This window comes from Chenopodium quinoa, unplaced genomic scaffold, assembly GCF_001683475.1.
Source record: "Chenopodium quinoa cultivar QQ74 unplaced genomic scaffold, ASM168347v1, whole genome shotgun sequence".
Taxonomy (NCBI): domain Eukaryota; kingdom Viridiplantae; phylum Streptophyta; class Magnoliopsida; order Caryophyllales; family Amaranthaceae; genus Chenopodium; species Chenopodium quinoa.
Window position 1 is genome coordinate 788,515 of NW_018745395.1, and position 20,984 is coordinate 809,498.

The 20,984-nt window shown below is 32.9% G+C and overlaps 1 protein-coding gene across 2 annotated transcripts; it reads left to right on the forward strand.

Annotated features, from left to right (window-relative positions):
* Window positions 1-3,603: 3,603 nt before the first annotated feature.
* Window positions 3,604-17,501, forward strand: LOC110712878 (zinc finger CCCH domain-containing protein 64-like). Of its 2 annotated transcripts, XM_021891328.1 has the most exons (11): window positions 3,607-3,868; window positions 3,948-4,221; window positions 10,694-10,823; window positions 10,959-11,078; window positions 11,205-11,322; window positions 13,114-13,556; window positions 13,754-14,039; window positions 14,940-15,033; window positions 16,401-16,546; window positions 16,710-16,953; window positions 17,034-17,501. In XM_021891328.1, exons 1-10 carry the CDS (start codon window positions 3,689-3,691, stop codon window positions 16,842-16,844), a joined length of 1,926 nt encoding a protein of 641 aa, XP_021747020.1. In that variant the 5' UTR covers window positions 3,607-3,688; the 3' UTR covers window positions 16,845-16,953; window positions 17,034-17,501. The 2 variants fall into 2 exon arrangements, with proteins under 2 accessions (XP_021747021.1, XP_021747020.1); XM_021891329.1 differs by lacking the exons at window positions 16,710-16,953; window positions 17,034-17,501 and having other exon boundaries at window positions 3,604-3,868; window positions 14,944-15,033; window positions 16,401-16,538.
* The last annotated feature ends 3,483 nt before the right edge of the window (window positions 17,502-20,984 follow it).

Consider the following 20,984-nt stretch of genomic DNA (forward strand, 5'->3'; position numbering starts at 1 on the left):
CAACAGCTCAAGGGGTATATTTATAACTAGTTTTTATGTCCGGGCGATGCCTCCTAAACTTTTTAGCTTTAATACAATCATATAATCCTTTTGATAATGTAAAGTATTGCACTTCAATTATTTCTAATGAATTGAAAGTATTTTTATTAGATTATAATTTTTTTTCTAATTAAAGCTTATTTATACTGATTTTTTTATTAAACTACGGAGTATATTATAAATGGATCTCATTTTAAAGAACTTTTTTAAAGGTATATTATGATGGAAATAGTACTAAGTTATGAGATATGTATTAAAAGTTATAATTAATTTTGTGTATATAAAATATTAGAAGTATATCGATGATAAAACACTATACAACATTTTTCTATATCTTAAAAAATAGCTCGACATTTGGCGAAAAACTGGAATGCCAATTGTCGATGTCTCGTGGCCTGCAGGCTGGGATTCCGGCTTTATACATTAGTGATGATATGATTTCATATTTGCCTTTTTTGTTTTATTACTACTCTCCCTGTCCCATTATTTCATGCTTGTATTCCTTTTTGGGTGTCCCAAAATGTTATGCCTGTTTCTAAATATATCACAGTACGTACTTTTATCTTTCCCATACAAAATACACATATATCCAAAAAATCATTACTAACTTTTTCTTTTTTTTCATACAATATTCTCTACTTTTTTATTATTCCCATACAATATTCTCTATTTTTTATCTTTCCAATAGAATATTCTGTTACTTTCACCATTCTCTTTAATTACCATGTTTTTTGAGAAATAGACATGAAATTATGGGATAGTGGGAGTATTTTATAATTCAAACTAGGTTAATCCCGTGCGACGCACGATTTTATAATAAGAATTGAATTATAAACTTTTAACACATATTGAAAGAAAATAACTACTTCCTCCGTTTTCCTAATTAATTTTTGATTAAATATGAATATACAATTTTCAAAAATGCATAATTTTCATATTTAATTAGGATAATTTTAAATTATATTATTACCTATTGTAAACAAATCATAAATAACTAGGTAACATAATCATATCCTATATATAAAGTGAAAGGGGGTTTTGGGTGATAAATTTCTTTCCCAAAATAACCCCTCCCATTTTTGTTTTACTTTTTTTTTAAACTACCATCTAAAACATAATACCATCCTTTAATAAACTAGGGTATCCTACGCGCGCGATGCGCGCTAAAGAGTTAGCTCTTGCATAGAAGTTGTATTAGCGCGTAGTTACACCTTTGGTTTGGGTGGTAAATCTGGTAGTTTTAATACGTACTATTTGGTTTATGTGCCTATATAATGGTTTTGTAGAAATAATATAAAAAGCCACCAAAATCTTAAATGATAATTATTTTTTAAAACTCTCAAAAGTTTGACAGTGTTATTTCAAAATTATTATTAAATAATATTTAATTGATTTGAATCCCTTCATATCTTAAGCTAGTTTAGAACTCTTAATTGATTTGCATGATTCAATAATACTTAACGTATTTTTCTTCAAACGAATTTTTTGTGAGCTTGGTCATACGGAGTACTAATATATGAAATGTTCGTTGTAAACTTAATAATGTAAGTTCAATGTTCTACGACCATCTAATATCTATATCTATATCTAATACTAAAGCAATAACCACTTAGTTATATTTTTCCTCTTAAATTCACTCCATATTTAATACATTTTTTTTCTATAATCGATTTCCTTCGATTATAGGATTTTAAAGTTATTTTTACCTCTTGATAACATCTGCTCAAATATCATTATTTAATATGAATGTCATTTAAATTCCACGTTATTTATGTGCGTGCCATCAAATAATGTACAATTAAAAAGCTAATAAACCTTAACAATATTTAAAATAATTAAAGGACAACAAAATTGTAAATAAGAAGAGCAACCACGAAGGAATAAAAATAAATCATCTCGTGGTAATAAACAAAGTCTTCGTACATGCAATTTTTTTTCCTTTTTAAATAACAATAATAACATATGAAGTGCAAAACATTATAATTTTTTTATTTTAAAAAAAGGCATTACAAGTTTTTGTTAAAAAAAAAACTTTGTATTAATTGATGGTATGTTTAATGGAAAAAAAACCAATTAAATATATTAATGAGAGTAAACATATTAATGAGGGTGAAAAAATAAATATATATTTTTGTACACAATTTTGTGCATATTTTTTAGGGTATAGTTGGTAGCACACTATTCCTAAGAGTTATTTTCTACTTTTTATAAGGTAGGGAAACTACCATCTAAAAAACCTAACATGTGAAAAAAAGAAAGAAAAAAACTTCCATTTGAAAAAAACAGAGAATTTTACTCGATAGATTCACACGCACGAAATTTCGTGCATCTCTACACTTGTATCTATAGAAAACCAAAAATTTAAAAATTGAAATGGAATTTAATTTTCAAAACAATGTTAAATAGGGTACCTTGTAAAGGAAAAATATGACATCATCCATGCATTTTGGAGGGAAAAAATAAAATAAGAAAGTGACACGTAGGCAGTGATGACATCAGCGGTTGTTAATTTAGTATATATATAGAAGTTCTTTTTTTACTACTTATTTTCATATTTGCCACTTGATTAAATTTATCAATGTTAGGACTAGGGTGAAAATTCGGATTTTGGTTTGGATTATTGGCCAAACCGAATCCAAACCGAATTATTTAGGCTTTGGATTTTCGAAACCGAATCCAAACCGAATTAATTTGGTTTTAAAAAAGAAAATCCAATCCAAACGAAAATATTAACTATGGGTCAAAATAGGTACAAATTTGAACAAAAAAAACCTCAATATATAAAATTCGAAAAAGAACACAAGGGCAACACGAATTGGGGAATAAAACCAGAAAAAATAAACAATTAACATTAACGGAATTAATTCAACTATCGGAATTTAAATAGAAATAAACGGAGGTGAATGTGAAATTAGTTCGACCATAACAATGGAATGAAAGTGAAATTAAATAGATCTATTCCCTTTGAGTGTCGTATGAGAGAGTGAAAGTCAGGGACAGAGGTGTTGATACGAGCGCGCACAAGAGAGTGAAAGTGATGAGGGAGTTGTTGACAGAGGTGCTGACGGAGGTGCGGGGTGTCGACGGAGGAGTTGACGGAGTGCCGACGGAGGTGGCCTGGTGAGAATAAGGGGGTGAATTTAGGGAGGTGGTGGGGAAGTCAGGGAGCCTAAAGGGTTCTCAGAAGAAAGGATATAGGAAACGAGGGAATGAAAATTAGGGTTTATGTGTTTACATATGAAAGGGAAATGGGATGAAGTATTTGAGCTTTGTGTAATTCGATTTGCAATTTCGGTGCTTGGTGTTTTGAAGCCCCAAACCGAATCCAAACCGAATTATTTCGGTTTTGGATTATTGAAATCGATCTAAATCGAAAACCGTAAAAAACCAACATTGTTAATTGGGATCCATTTAATTCGATTTTAAACCGTATTACTTTCACCCCTACTTAGGAGTTAGGAATTTCTCGAAAAACACAACTGAGGGTCTATTCTGATTGACTGAACTGAACTTATTAGAGCTGAACTAAACTGCACTGAACTAAACCAAACTGAATATTTTATAAAAATAAAAATTAAAAACTAAATTGAACTGAAATTAAAATAATTTGAAGAGAAGATGGCCTTTATTCATTTTGGAGTTTTGGTCGATGAACATGTATTTTCTCATTCCATTCCTTCGAGTATTTCATCATTCAAATAGAGGTAAACTGTGCCTTAGTTATAGTGGCACACTCTCTTGTCGCTCTCCAATGGCTTCCCCTCCTCGGATTCTTCTCTCCGGCGATGTCAATGGCCGCCTCTCTCAGCTCTTCAAACGCGTACTCTCGGTATTCCCCTCTTTCTCTCTCCACCATCTTCAACCTTCTATAATCATTCAAATTCAAGCATATACATTTTTGATTTCAGGTGAACAAATCAGCAGGACCCTTCGATGCTTTGCTATGTGTAGGCCAATTCTTCCCAGAATCAGTTGATCAATTGGAGGAATTCATGGAATACACCGATGGGCGTCGTGAAATTCCTATACCCACTTATTTTATCGGCGATTACGGCTTTGCTGCACCTAAGGTTCTCTCTGCTGCTGTTAAAGACCCTGGAAATCAAGGGTTTAAGTTGGATGGTTTGAGAGTTTGTAATAATTTGTATTGGTTGAAAGGCGGCGGCAAATTCACACTTTTCGGTTTGTGTTTCTTTCGATTGTTTGGTTTTGTACTCGTATTAGCTTACTTGCATTCTTGTATTATGGTAATGTTTGCATTTTTTAATGAGATGCATATGATATGATTGTGGGAGTTTGTTGATTTAGGGAGTTGGGGTTTGTGGTGAGTTGTGGAATTGTGTGAGTTGAATTTGTTAGGTTGGGTAGTATGTTGGAAGGAAATGTAAAATAGTTGGTTTAAAGCATAGAGATTGGTTTGGTATGAGGTTTTGTATTAGTGGGATTAGTTACAAAAGATTGCACTTTAAATGAGGAGGTGAGAGTCGGATCAACAAAGTAAGTTAACACCATGAGACTCGATTGTTTCTTGTGGGTAATATGTTGAAGTGAAGATTATGTAGGTGCTTGAAAGCTAATAACTTGTCTCTCAAGGGAATGATAAAAGTAAATGGTAAATAAAACGTGCACATTACTTAAAAGGCTTACTTATAGTGTCATTAGATTAGGATATGATCATGTGTTAATGTCGTTTGAGTAGATTTTGTTCATATATTTATTTTAATACCTTGAAGATAATTTGGGTATAACTCATATAAGCATGACAAACACATAAGAAAAGTAATGGTTGCTTAGGGGCATTGTTAATTTGGACGCTTAAGAAAGCATATCTATGCCTCGTGATAGAATGAGGCATTTAGTTGAGACTCTATACGTGATGACCATTAACCTCATATTGAATGGCAATAAGTGTTTGAGCCTTTGAGGAGGGATTTTGGTGATTGTTAATCATTTTTTATGTTGCAATTGCGTACTTATATATATAGTGGCTAATAGGTATTTTGGTACGGCCTATGGGTAAGTTTGAGGCAGTCTTAGTTTTAAAAAGCGCAAGGCGCACCAATGCGCAAATGGTCCTTGCAGCCTAGGCGCGAAGCGTAAGGCAAAGGCGGGCGCCTTTTGTGTGCAAGGCGCATGTATTTATATATTTATTTCAAATTATTTTTTACTTTGATAGTACTTAATACTAATTAAAAAGATTCATGATAAATTAAGTAATGATATATTTAAAGCTAAGGTAGTCTGAACTTGAAAAAATGTCCATCATTCTTCAATATATAACTTAAATCTTAGTTATTTTCCTTGAGGCGCAAAGGCACGCCTTACCAAAGGCACTTTGAGGCGCACGAGGTGTTCCGTAGGTGACTGAGTCTCACCTAGCTAAAGCCCATTTCCCACAGAGCCGCCTGGAGTGAGGTGCGCCTAGGCGCGCTCGAGGCGCGCTTTTTAAAACCGAGGAGGCAATTACTCTTTTCTTAGGCTTCCATGTAGTAATCCATTTATTACCGTGCCCATAATCCTTGCCTCTGAGAGCTTTATCCCAGGAACTTTAGTCCCTATGGTATGTTCTTTCCACCTAAATTTCACTTAAGTTATCTTATTACGCCTGATCTTATTTTATATGAACTTGTTCAACAATTCTCATTTTTCCACCATTCTAGTGGCCAATTCTCTTTCTTCCACCATTGTAGTAGTCAAATCTCTTTCTTTATCTCTCTAATTCCTTAATTATTTTTGTCTAGTTTTGCATAATTAATGGTGAATTGTGGGTATGTGATTCCATGTGTAAGGAGAACTTCATGGACTCTTGAAAATCCAGGAAGAAAGTGGCTTGCAAATTCTAAAACCATGAAATCGACCCTCTTCTTCCTCCTTTAGCCATTGACAAAAGTAGAAAGGTGAATTAATGAAACTTATTAAAAAAAACCCCAATTTTGATAAATGAATTTACACTTACTGTTACTTTAGATTATTGTTGCTTGTGCACTAGAGGAGAGAGAGTCTAAATATGATTGAAGTGCAAAGCCTTCATGGAAGCAAATGAGAGAGAAAAGATAGGCATTTACTTTGGAGGGAAATAAGAGGGAAGATAGAAGGATGGAGTGCAAATATAAACTTATTTGGGTGTAAGTAGATAAAATAAAGGGTCAACGCCTGAAACGAGAAGGGAGGGGATGTTTTATCAAATAAAAAAAGTGATCGTGGAGGATTTTTTAAACAAAAATCCTTTTAAAAGGTTTTTCCTTGCAAAATGAGGTATTTAAAAGATTTTTTCTAACAAATTTTTCTAGTAGCAAATAGATTTTATTTTACATATCACAACACGGTTCGAACTAATTTTAATTTTTTTTTTTATATAATTACCATTAATTATAACTCGTCCATTATATTTACAATTTTGTCCTTATTATAGTGTTATTATTTAATTAATTTAATTGTCATTCAATTTACAGTTTTGGCCAAACAAGGGCTAGCAATTATTGTTTAAGTGTTTAGTTTTCCGCCATAATAGTCTTGTATATGTATACCCTATTTTCTTATTCTATTAGACTTGATGTTTTTAAACAATCATTTTGATATTACAACCAAATATTTGGGTAGAATGCATGCAAAAGAGCAGATTAATTTAAAGTTTGCAGCGTACTATGCAAAAGTAGTTTAACGAAAAAATTAGTTGCCTTTTTTATTTTTTTTATCCTTGTAAGATATCACAAAAACCAATATACTAACTACCTTTTAGTTTCTAACTAAGATATTGACAATGTTAGGATTAATTCCTTCCATATACTTTAATCTTCATATCAAATTAATCGGTAAATCTTAATTGCGGAAGCGTACCTATAATTGGTCGACCCCCTTTTTGATTATGCGTCTTCCAACAAATACACACTCTAGGGTTTTCTCTCTATTGGTGGGATATAAGTGAGAATCTATTGTATGTACTACTAGGGATCATAACCCTAGATGTCTATTTATATAGACCCCCTTCCTTAATCCGCCCATCATGCATTAGAAAAGGTCCAATGATCTCTACACATAAAGCTAAACCCATACTTTATAAAAGACGTAACAAGCCCAATAATTAAAAAGTACATACAATAGACTCTCACTTATATCCCATCAATAGAGAGAAAACCCTAGATTATGTATCTACTAAAAGACGCATAATCAAGAAGGGCTAAATCAATTATCATGGAATTAGATACGCTTCAGATTAATTTGATTTGAAGATTAAAGTATATAAAAAGAATTAATCCTTACAAATGGTATCATGAGCCTCCATATTGGATTAGTCGATTAATTTCATTCCGTTAGTTTTAGTTTAATCAATCGTTTGATTGGATATGAATTAACATGAAGCTATTGCGTCTTGTTATTAATTAATTCACGTGGCCGTTATTTCGTGTATTTTGTTGAAATGAAGTATTGTATGTGTTTATGGAGTACTTTCGTTTCGACTAATTCGTTTTATATGAAATATTATATTGGTTTGTTAATCATATGAATTATATGCGGCTTATATGGTATTACAGTTCATTTGATTAATTACATCCAAATCTGTATAGTTTAAATGGGGCACTCGTTATAATTTTGTTAATTTGTGTGGGTTTTCGATTTGATCGTATTTCTACCATGGTTGATTGAGGGTGAATTTTGATAATTAATATGTGTTTTGGCTATTTTGTCTCATATGATGCGAATATGGTGTTTACTTTTATCATATCAATATCAATATGATTTGATTCTTTACGAAGGTCTATATGCGAATGCTTCCATGAATTTTCGTATATATTGCAGTATCAAATTGTATTCTTGAATTGGATGCTAATATATACTGCAGTTTCTTAATCTGATTGTAAACCATGCACATAAATCAAGAGTAATATAATTGCATGATTTATATATATTGAGGTTAAATCAGATTTTAATATTTGACAATAAGGTAATAAAAATAATATCGAGTCTCATATTTTGGATTTATTAATTGAAACAATATGTTGCCTAAGCGACCTCTTTTGTGTAGATTAATTTATTTGAAATTTTTAGATGTGTGTGTGTGTGTGTGTGTTTGATTCTCATGCGATTAATGGTCGGCCCAAAGGAAGGCTATTATTTGGCCGGAAATTAAACATGCTTGTGGTAATAAATATGTAACAATTATAAGGTTTTCCATGTGAATGTTAAGTCGGTCCAAAGAAAGGCTTAATGTTTGACAGGATTTTATTGTTAATATTTGATTACTACACCAAGAGGATCACTTACAAGTTAATTTTTCTGTCCAAAGACTAAAAATTAATGTTGTGCTAGGTCTCTTGTGATGGGATATGTTGTCAACATTCTAATTTGATTATTAAAGTTGAATTTTGGAATTAATTGTGAGCTTGTTTTGTTTGTTTGTGTTCTCTTCCAACATTAATACTATACCCATGCTTGATGGGACAAACTTTAAGAGTTGGAAAGAGAACTTTATGATCGTTCTTGGTTGCATGGATCTAGACCTTGCTCTTTGGGTTAGCGTCCTGCTGCTCTTACGGATTCTAGTTCCTCTATTGAAAAGGGGAATTTGGAGAAGTGGGAACGCTCAAATCGCATGAGTCTTATGATTATGAAACGTGCAATTCCGGAATCATTTATGTCCGAAGAGGATAATGCCAAATCGTTCCTTACTGAACTTGAAAAGCGTTTTGCTAAAAAAAAAAGGCGGAAATAAGCACTCTCTTGAGTAGTCTGGTTTTCCAAAAGTATAAAAGAACCGGGAACATAAGGTAGTATATTATGGAAATGTCTCATATTGCTTCAAAATTAAAGGCACTAAAGTTAGAGCTGTCTAATGACTTGCTCGTGCATTTAATTTTGATATCTCTTCCTAAACAATTCAGTATGTCAAAAGGAGAAATGGACTCTAAATGAGCTTATTTCTCATTACGTTCAAGAGGAAGAGAGATTGAAGCAAGAAAAGACAGAGTGCTCACTTGGTATCTTCCTCTAAGGATGGCAAGAAAAGGAAGAAGGGTAAGGATGCGGTTTCGCAACCACAAAGAAGCAACATAAGGAAGATAAGGATGAATCTAAAGGATCTAGATGTTCTTGCGTGTGGGATGACTCATAAGAAGAAACAATGCACTAAGTGGTTTACAGTCTTGCATACCAAACCTTTTCAAAACTTTCTCGATATAGCCTTTTTGTGACAATCCAAGAGTTCTTAGATGGCAATCTCGATGAATTTGTATCCCTAACACAAAAGAGGCGTCCCCAAGATCTTTCATCTCAAAGTGATTTGATAGAAATCTCTTGGTTTCGTGCAAATAGCCTTTATCGTTGCTGACGAGCAATATTTCATCAACATATAAAACAGGAAAACATGCTTACTCCCACTAAACTTGTGGTACACACAATCATCAACTGCATTTGTCTCAAAACGATGAGACATAACAACTTGATGAAACTTTAAGTACCATTGACGAGAAGCTTGTTTGAGTCCATATTTGGATTTTTTTAATTTGCAAACCATTTTCTTTGAATCTCCCAAAACAAAGTTTTCTGGTTGTTGCATATAGATGGTTTCCTCAATGAGAAATGCTATCTTAACATCCATCTGATGTAACTCAGATCATAATATGCTACAAGTGCCATTACAATCGCACCATTTGGCCTTTTTCACAATTCACACATTCCTCTTATATGATCTCTGTTTCAATTAATTTGCAACATTTACTATAAATGGATACTACAAATTATTTGCAACAAATGTTTGTTTCCATTTTTACTTGTCATTTCTTTCTATCTCTCTCCTCTTTACATGCAACTTTATTTTTCTCTTTCCATTTATCACTCACAAACAAATTTTACCTAGATATGGGTGAATGTCACAAATGGAGGTAGTATTATTTGGGTGTTTTACATGTAAGAAGAAAAAAAAAATCATGTTGCTCTTATTTTCGTCTTGATTTTTTTTTTCAAATATCTTTTTTTTTTTTTTTTTTTTTTTTTTTTTTTGTAATTGTTACTTAAAGCAAATTAAAGATGTTAATCGCCAAAGTTTTGCATTGGCAAGTATGAAACTCTAAATGTTGCAATAATTAAAACACGAAAGAAGTATTATAATATATTATATTATTTTTGGAACCTTATTAGACCTTATTGGGCCTTAGACTAAGGTCTTTATATGAACTTATTGTCCCTTATATTATCTTATCTTATCTGAATTTAGACTTGTAATAATTGAAAAAAAAGGTGAGGAGAACAAAGCGTAAGTCTGACCTGTTTTAGATAGTATATATAATTAGTAGGAAAATAATCTATATGATACTTTTAGTGATTATGATTGGCCTATGTAATTATATCCTTCAGGTTATAATCATGTCTATTTATGTGATTAGCAGGAAGAAAATAATTTATTTCGACTTTGCTAATTTCTCAAGTTATACTAATCATCTCAGTACTTGTAGATTATAATTACAGAAAAGACCAAGATGAGTTAGTGACATTTGTATGGTTGCCTGTCTAACATACATTCTTTGCCTCTGCATCTGAGTAGCTGAATGTACTCATAGGTCTGCAAATTCAAAATTATATTAACATAGAAGTTGTGGTTCATCTTTGTAAGCTAATATTGCTTTTTTGTAATATGCTAATTTACTTAATTGATATTTAGGGTTGTCTGTGGCATACTTATCTGGTAGGCAATCACCAAGTGGACAACAATTTGGAACATATAGTCAGGATGATGTGGATGCATTGCGGGCATTGGCTGAGGAGCCTGGAATAGTTGATTTGTTTCTGACATATCCTTATTCATTGTTATATTGTTGGTTTTTTTTTGTTTGTTTGTTTTTTCTTTAACTTCTTTTATTTCTTTTGAGTTATACTCATCAGTAGTTCTGGTAGTTCTTTGATCTGGATTTCTTAACTTCTCAAACTAATGAATGGCCTCGTGGGGTTACAAATAGGATTGCAACTAATGATTTATCACCTGGGATATCTGATTCTCTGGGAAGCGATTCCACTGTAGCAGAATTGGTAGTAGAGATTAAGCCTCGGTAAGTTATGATCATATTTTAATGACGGAAGTACATACCAATTCATGTTTTGAAATAGCTTTTTTGACCTCAGTTGAATTAATTTCCTTTTTTTTTTTTTAATAATTTTGGCTTTCGACATGATAGGTATCACATTGCAGGTTCAAAGGCCGTCTTTTATGCTCGTGAACCATACTCTAATGTTGATGCTGTGCATGTAACCCGTTTCTTTGGCCTTGCTCCCGTAGGAAATAAAGAGAAACAGGTTCACTTTCTTGCATCTGGTTTCATGTACTTTAAAAGTCATACTCAGCACAGTGCTGCCTGATTATACTATTTGTAGAAAGCCTTTTCAATTCATATCAGTAATCATTCCTAAACGTTGTGTTGTTGAGGTTAAAAACTTTTTTGCTACTTCTAGCTGCTTTGATTTGACAAGATCTTTTGAACTTCAATTTCTTGCTATACTGTGTATTGATTTGACCCAATTCTTTCGCACCAAAGGGCATACTGTACTGACGTCTAGAATTCAACTAATGTCAAACATCTTATTCATTTTCAAATTCATTAGTAGTTCCTCCATCCCATTAACATTTACACACTATTTATTGAAAGCAGTCCCATATTAGTTTGCACTCAAATGTTATTTTATTTTATTTATTAATTTTTTATTATTATTGTTTCTTTGCAAAAATGGTCATTTTCTCTCATTTACATTAAAAAAATGACCCACTTTTTCCCCTTTACGGTATAAAAATGCCTTATCATCTCCTATCTAATTTTCTCAAAAAATTGTATGATAGTCCACTTCAAAAACTCCTAAAATTTTGTGCTATGTGAATTAGGACTGAAAATGTATCTAATTATGTCTACCCCCTCGTTAGCATCATTTTCCATGACATAATTTGTCCAAAAAACTTTTCGATGTAGGCTTTGGATTAGATGTCCATCCTCAAAATTCCCCAGCACAACCTCAAGATCCTCATTTACAAACCCATCCTAACATATATTATATTCTTTTCACTGCAATTGTGGACTTTCAACATTTTATGGACCTAAACCAAAGAATGGCCCTATGTGACAAACTAAATGAGAGATTATTTTTTAGCACCCTTAATTTGTTGGTTTTTGAAGATAGCAATTAGTCAAAGGCCTCACGGTGGACGCCGAATTGTTTTGGACAAAGTTTGTCGTGGCAGGAATGTTTACGATTAGAACATCAAATTATATTTCAAGAGATGTTTTTATCCAACTACTAGCACTAGCAGTCAATCTCATAATTTTTTGTTTTTTAAAAAAATTTAAAGGTTTCCAGAATATTAGCAAAAATGTTGCTCCTTGCATTTCATAACAATCGCAATAGTTTGAGTGGCGCACGTGCCAATGCACAACTTTGACCATTAATAGTGTGAGTAAGAAGTTTAAAAGGTTGATATAATGGAAATATACATACAAACTAATCCAAAAATATTTTACTTGGCAGCATATGTTTTTTTATATATTGGTACATAGTATAGTCAAAGTAAGTACCTGTATATGAATAGGGAAAAAGTCAAATTGTTGCGATTTTTATGAAACCGAGGTATTACAGCTGGAATGAGTGGTTTCAGGTGGTGAGTAATGCATGTTGGTGGTAACACCCATGTATGAATATTTTATTTTTATTTTTTGGTTTCCTTTCCCCATCAACATTTGAATCGATGTTTCACTCAACAAATAATCTTAATACACATAAGCAGTGGGCTGTGCTGGGTGGGTCCATGGTGTGTGGCATGTGCTTCATTCCCATGTCTCCCAAAAAAGGCTGTTCATTGACCATGCATGTCTGCAAATAAAGGTAGTGTGAGGAGGGATAAGAAAGAAAATTTCAAGGTGTATTTGTGTAAGGGCCATGCTGCCATGCTCTGTTATATAAACTCATATTGATTATTCATTGTTTCTTTTGTTGAGTGCTCTTATGTTCCTTCTCTCAACAAATGGCTTTATTTCCACTCCTATATCCTGTTTGGGTTGCCTCACCATTCTAACTCTTGTTTTATTATTGTGTGGCTGTCAGAAATTTATGCATGCAATTTCACCAACTCCAGCATCAACTATGTCAGCAGCTGAAATAAGCACAAAACCTCCTAATACAACACTATCCCCATACACAGTTGTTGATGCTACACCTAGTACAGAGACTACCAAAAGACCAGGGGATAGTTCTCTTGAAGAACAGTATTGGCGTTATGATGTTAAAAAACAAAGGAAAGGAGATGGAAATGCAGAGAAACTCTGTTTTAAATTTTTGTCTTCTGGTTCATGCCCACGAGAAGACAATTGTCATTTTCGGCATGATCCAGAGGCAAGAGAACAATACCGAGGAGGTGTATGTTTTGATTTTCTTAATAAAGGAAAATGCGAGAGGGGCCCAGATTGTCAATTTAAGCATAACTTAGTTGAAGAAAGTGAAATTAATTCAAACAAAAGATCCAGATCTAATAGTGCAACTACTAACAGGTACGTGTGGCATTTGATTTCGAATTTCTCTTTGTTAATTGAATTAGTTTTCACTTATCGACAAGCATGTTGCTGTCTTGAAGTCGATTTTTTTAGTTTAGTGCTTCTGGACTTCTTCATTTTCATTCAACTTGTTCTTTTTTCGTGTTGTAGTTCAAACAATAAGCTAATACATGATGTTATTAAAAACACGTCAGGTCAAAAGAATGCTGGTTTTGCTTGTCAAGCCCCAATGTGGAGTCCCATCTAATTATTACTGTTGGAGAAAACATATACTGTGCATTGGCGAAAGGCCCATTGGTTGATGACCATGTGCTCTTATTACCAGTTGAGCACTCTCCAAGTACTTTATCTCTACCTCCAGATTGTCAAAGAGAACTTTATAAAAATCAGAGCAGTCTTCGGATGTACTGCAAAGCCCAAAGTAAGGAATACATCTTCTTCGAATTAATATCTATTCGAGGAACTCATGCCAATCTCCAGGTGAGGCTATTCTATAGTTTGTTCTTTGCTTAATGTCTATATGCATGAAACACATCCTTTACAGCTCCCAATTGCAATCACATATTGTTCTTTTGTGTTGTACATCCGTTATGTGTACATTGTGATCTTTTTCAGGCTTCTATAGTGCCTACTTCTGCTTCTTAAATTGCTGGATGTTGATTAGTTCTCAATTTTATTTAGATTCGTTCACTATTTAACTAAACTAATAATAAAAAATAGATTCCCTATAGAATTAGAAACCATTCTTGCTTTCCGAACTACCATAAGGTTAGTAGTACTAAGTCTAAAAGACAAAAGCTCTATTAAGAGAAAACTTATCAAGATGGCTGCCTGCGACCTTCACTACTCCACTCATAGAACCTTTTTTACTCAACTAACTTGCTTCCTACCGATACTGATGGCCTTAGCTTAGAAAAACGAATTAGAAAGCGGATTGACATACTAACAACTCACTTGCACGAGGAAGAAGAAGGAGAAGACAGTCGATGGTCAACTTTATGAAGTGAGTAATTGTCTTTGAGATGAAGTCTGACACCATTTTAATGCTTTTGAATGTGTAATGGAGCTGTGCTCTTATCTTGTCTATCATAACATGGGAAAGAAAGAAAAAGAAAGAGAATAATATGTTATTTTAGGCTTAGTGACTGATCAAATCCCTTGTACAGTTACGTGACTATATCTTGATGCTGTTATTTAACAGTGACAGAAACTGAATGCTGGTTTTGTGAGGCAAATGCAATTTGATACAGCAAGTTTTGGGTGTAATCGTTTGTATGACAATATCATACGCAATTTATATATGGATATTGATGGTATAATGTGACTTTCTGTTTAGATCAGTAATTATTAATGTGCTCATACCCAATGTCTCTTGTGTAGGCAGTTCCTATTCCGCAGACCAAAGCATCTTCTGTGAAGAATATATTCAATTTAGCTGCTAAAAAGCTGGGTTTTGAGTTTGAGACAATTAAAGGTAAGCTAATCTATGGTTAGCTGATATACTGGAATGAACTTTTCTTTGGTGCTTTTCCTGTCTATAATGTTGTTCCAGGAGTAGAAAATGAATCAACACAAATGATCTTTGTGTGTTCTGAATCTTTTTGTTTTTGTTTTGGGGATACTTTGTTACATACTTGTGCGAGTGTTCATTTTTTTGCTGGATCCTGGGAAAAAGTGTGGCCTTACATGCTAAAATGTCTCAAAAGTAGCTGTTTATAAATAATGTTGAAAAAATAACTAATGCTGTATGCCTATCTAATCAGTATTTATTGACGATTTTTCGTAATAAATATGGAGTTTTGTGGAAAAGGAAAGACTTGACTAGGAAAACTTAATTAAGCTCTCACATCCCTTTTAGGTTAGCTGAATTTAGATGGAAAAAAAGGTGATAGCTTGAAATCTCTTCATTGTATTGTCTACAATAATTCTGTAATTATCCATTAAACAGGAATATTTTTTTTTTTAAATTTCTACAAGATAAACTAAACAAAGAAATATTAGTTCCCTTCTTTTCTTTTCTTCCTCTCCTCTCCTTCCTTTTCTTTCCTACCATTAATGTTACGTTGCTTCATCCATTTTTCTATGAACTTATTTGGAAACTTGTTCCTTTGATCAGCATGTAGACCCTTACTTAACACTTACCCAAAACCTCCATTATCTTGAACCACCATAGAATAGATTCAAAGAAGAGGGAAAGAGAAATGAACATTATGTGATATATTTTCATAATTGGGCTTGAAATCAGAATTAAAATGAGAAGTAGCAAACAATATTTGTGTGTACGTGTATTTGTAATGTAAACATTGGGAAAAAAAAAATTATTATTATGATTATTATATATATTTTTTTTTTATCAAAATCCAGATCGTGTTTCATGAGCTGCGTATGCTTTTCAAATATACTCAACTGTTTTCTTATGTGCCCACTCGTACCTGTGTTTCATGAGCTGTGTATGCTTTTCAAGGATACCCCTCAGTTTTCTTATGTGCCCACTCGTGCCTGTGTCCGGTTAATTTTGCCTGTTGTCATTACAAACCAAACAAGCGGTATGAGACATGGGGTTCATATCCACATCTCTCACTTAGGAAAGACTTCCTGAATAGGGAGTCTCCCTTTGAATGAGTCTCGAAGGTGGGCAGTCTTACTATATTGAAACCGTCTCATACTGGGCTCAGCAAAAGCAACGCCCTACGTCCTGTATTTCAATATTCTGATGTCAATATAAGTGGCAGTTAACTTTTGAGTACAGTATTACTGTTCTCAGCAGTTAATTTTGATTTACTGGTGGTCTTTCTGTATTAGGCTAATCAATCAGTGTGTTCTTGTTTTTCAATGTTGTAGGTGATGGTACTTCTGAAGCAAGAGAGTTGTTGAAAGCTAAATTTGACGGCAAGTCTGGTTTCTTCTATGTGGAGTTACATGATGGCACTATATTGGGACACTCTATAGATGAGAATGAAAATTTTCCTGTTCAATTTGGTCGTGAGGTAATGCTTAATAAGTTTAGAAAAAGTATCTGCTTAATTTCATTATGGTATTAACATTACCTTTTCTGCCCTGCAATGTTTTGTTTATATATCAATATATGTGGTTATTTGTGGTGTCTTTGTGGGGGGGGGGGGGCTAATCCCTGCCGTAATGTTTCTATAGGTTATGGCTGGCCTGCTCAAAATGCCTGATAGGGCTGACTGGAGGAACTGTAAGCTTAGCAAAGATGAAGAGGAGAAACTGGTGGAAGATTTCAAATCTCGGTTCAAGAACTTTGATCCCAATGAAGATTTCTGAATTTGACTCGGAATGTGATCTCAATGAGTGACTGTAGAGGATTAATAGACTTAGAAATTCCGCTTTAGATCTCATTGATCTGCAGGATTCGTGCTGCATATCATTGCAGGTACTTCAGATAATCAGATCATTAAAAAGTCCTGCTGTGTGCACCAATATATTTATCTCGATTATGTGGATCTTGTGCAGGAGTGGTATACGGTGTATTATTGTTCACACCTTGACCAAGATAATGCGTACCAACTACACACTTGCCACTGGGGAAGTTCTCCTTGTATCTTCACTGGATCATTGCGGCATTGCCATATACGGATTATATGCTATCAGAGTCACATAATGCTTTGAAGTCGGCATGCAATTTATTTTGAGCTGTAATCTTGATATACTCTCATTCTGAATTTTGTTGCTCGTTCACCAAAATCTAATTATAGAAATATATTGTTGTAGAATTGATTCACTAAAGCTGAGTAATGGATGTAATTTTGGAATGTATCATTGTGTGATTGTGTCCTCTGTATAGTAACATACTAGTAATTAGGTTAAATTTGTATACATAAAGTGTTTGCTCACCCTTGGGTTTTATTGTAAAATAAAGAATTGTGAGTATTTAAATTAACTGAATGATTTTTCCTAAAAAAAAAAAAAAAAAAAAAAAAACACAACTGAATGATTATTTTATTAGTTACTCGTACTATACAAGATGTCTAAAAGAAGAAGTATATATTTACACATAGTATTCATTGTTGATTGAGATTTGAGACTAAAAATTTCAAAATGAAATATTTATATAATAACCGAGATGGGTATATTTAGGTTTAGGATATGGCCTAAAAATTAGGCGTGTGAGTTAATTCGCACTAAGGGCTTGTTTTCATACGACTATTTTCATTTCAGTTCAGCTTCTAATTTCCTTCTCTTATAAAATATTCATTTCAGTTCAGCTCCTATAAGTTTAGTTTATTTCAGTTATAAGAAGTTTAGTCAATCAGAATAGGCCCTAAGTAAATAATAATTTTATTTAACTCTTCATTTCTTTTTGATCTTCTATGTTTTAAACACACTTTCAATGTAATATGGTAAATTGGTAATTAAAATGAATCTAAAGACCATATGGCTATGTTTTACATTAAAATAAAGGACCCTTTGATAATCTCAACTATGGTCGATTTACTTTTAATAATCCCAACTATTGGGTATGCTTGCCTCTAGTGATCTCAATCGATCAATACCAAGTCAATGACCTATTGTAACAGGGAACAAATACACGTGTCAGCATGTGATCGACCCCTCCCAACCCCCGAACCACCTTAGCCAACCTACTCCCACCCGCCATACCACCTAAACTTCCTCCACACAAACAAAGAAGTCGACCCTTCTTCCTTCCCAACCCCCGAATTCGGCCCCAGGGTGGTTTTGAGGGTGTTAGAAGAGAGGGGAAGCGCCAAAGCGACACTTCAGGTTCTTTTTTGTTTTTGGTTTTCTGGTAAAGGGGAGCGAAAGGAGGGAGTGGTTTAGGAGGTGAATGGTGTTGTTAAGGGGGTTAAGAGGGTCAGACGTTCGTTTTAGGGGGGTTAGCGAGGTGGCCCACGACAGTTTTCGTAGGGGTTAGGCTAGAGTTTACCACTTGGGGGGTGGCTGGGAATGAATTTTTTTTTCTTTTTCTTTTTAAGTTTTTCTTTATATATTTTTTTAATATTTGACCCATCAAATGCTGATACGTGACTTTTTTTAAAAAAAATAAAAAATAAAATTATCCTTTCAGCAGGCTACCGGTCATTGGGACCATTGGAGACAATTAGGCAAACATACCCAATAGTTAGAATTATTAGATAATAAACATTAGTTGGGATTATTAAAAGTAAATCGGTCATAGTTGAGATTATTAAAGTGCATTTTCTCTAAAATAAATTGTGAATTTGATAGATTTCGTTTGTCATAGAATCTTAAGATATTCCAAGTGTGGCAAACAAAAACTATAAGAGTATTTTATTCTACTTGTAACATATTTGCTTCTAATTAATTAGCAACAAGTAGTAAGATTTTTTTTTTCTTTCTTAAATGGTAATTTACACTAATACATCAAAAAAAAAATCTTAACTGTAAAAATCTCTTAATTGTGCAATTACAATTTATATGACACACATAAGTTGTCAAAAATAGTAACAAATAAGTAAAGATGAAAGAATATGTGATATAAAAGAAGATTTAATTATGAAATAAAAGTAATTTTTAAAAATTGTATTTAGGTGTAGCAACTATTAAGAATAGATAGGCATATTCAAACACCTCAAAAATTCCTTTAACATATGTGCAATATATGTGTAATATTTGCGCAAATGCAATATATGCGTTATTTAAATTATGAATTAAGTCAGCAACACAATTGCATTGGTAAAGTTATCTAGCTAAGACAATTAATTAAGAAATAAATTCAGTTTCGTTGAAAGGAATCCATTCCGCACCATTGATAAATTCCTCACGGTTCACCTTTAGATTTCCCGCCCTTTGACTTATTAAAATTTTGTGTCCGGAACATTTTATTCTTGCCTTAATATTATAGTCTAACCCTATATTTTGACATTTGACGTAATATGTGTTGTTTAAGGAGGTGATGTTGCCTTCCCAAAACAGCCAATAACCTTCAAAATTGATGACATCATCCAAATAGCTTTCCATCACTATTGTTGTAGAATAAGACTTCCATAGTCAACCTAGGTATCCTCCTTTCTTTTCAAGTAATTTGGCATCCAAACTAATAGTGCAATTTTGAATGACTATTCCACTCATGTCATTCATTTCAACCCGTTCTTGTGCATACAGTTACAACATCTTGTTGACCGGTAGGTTATAGGAGTGTGTAAGAATATGTTACAATTTTGTAGTATTGCAAGAGAATCACCAAAGGTAAAATCAATTATCCCTTATATGTCGCATTCTCGGAAAAAATGTCCATTCATCATAAGGGTAGACACTAGACAGAGTGTCTTGATAGCACTCTAAGCTAAATCTATATAACATTGTGTTGTCCGCCACACTCCTAAATGCAACTGCCGGTCCAACTCCTGGACAAAATTGTTGATGAAGGATTACATATTAGCCACAAAACCAACACCTTCAATGCCTATATTAATATAAAAAATAAGTGATTTTAATTGTTAAAAATGCAAATAATCTTGTCCTACATATGTAATCAATTCCATTATTATAATTAGAAAACTAGATTAATACTGCACGAGCATTGTACGATGGTGACAAATATTTTTTCTCAATTTTTTTATATCTTTTAACGTTGATAACATTTTTAAAATCACTTGGATCACTTTTTTTTTTTTTTTTTTTTTTCTAAAAAAATTTCTTATATATAGTTTTATAAGATAAATTGATAATTATTATAAACATGTGCATATATAGTTCATTTTTTAATGATTATTATTTAATGATGTAACATAATATCTACTGAAAACATACTTAAGTGGTAATTAGACATAATATAGTTAATACTCCTTCCGTCTCTTTATTAATGTCCACTTTCTATCATTTATTACTCACATAATAAAGAGAAAGTGAACATTAATAAAGAGACGGAGGGAGTATTGTATTATATATTGAGCTTATATGTGTAGAGTAGAAGCTACTGAAAACGAGTATAATTTATCAATATCTATTAAATAATGTAGTATTGGAAATATCCAAAATTATAGAAGAGAGAGAGAGAGAGAGAGAGAGAGAGAGAGAGAGAGAGAGAGAGAGAGAGAGAGAGAGAGTAACTTATATCACATATTAAATCAGAGGAAATTTTTTTAATGAGAGCTTGATACATAGGATAATTTATGGGATTGATGATGTCGGCGAGACCTATTTTAGTAATAGTTAATAGATTGATATTAGAGGAAGTAATTAAAAACTTATTTGTTAATTGTATTAATTTACGAGGCAGCCTCAGTGTTAAATCACATCGTAAAAAGTTGTTTCCTTCTTTCTAATTCATTTCTCATTCCCTGCAACAATAGCAGAAGCCAACAAACACCATCACCAACACCCCTAACACAACAACAAATCCCACACCACTATTTTTGGTGGCAAAAGTTAACAAAAAAAATTCCTAAGAAATATATAATAGTTAGGGGCATGCTTAACCCA

Coding starts and splice junctions, on each gene's coding strand:
- LOC110712878 (XM_021891328.1), top strand. CDS start 3,689: ATGAACATGTATTTTCTCATTCCATTCCTTCGAGTATTTCATCATTCA. Junction 11,323..13,113: donor TAGGAAATAAAGAGAAACAG/GTTCACTTTCTT, acceptor TGTGGCTGTCAG/AAATTTATGCATGCAATTTC. Junction 15,034..16,400: donor TGAGTTTGAGACAATTAAAG/GTAAGCTAATCT, acceptor TCAATGTTGTAG/GTGATGGTACTTCTGAAGCA.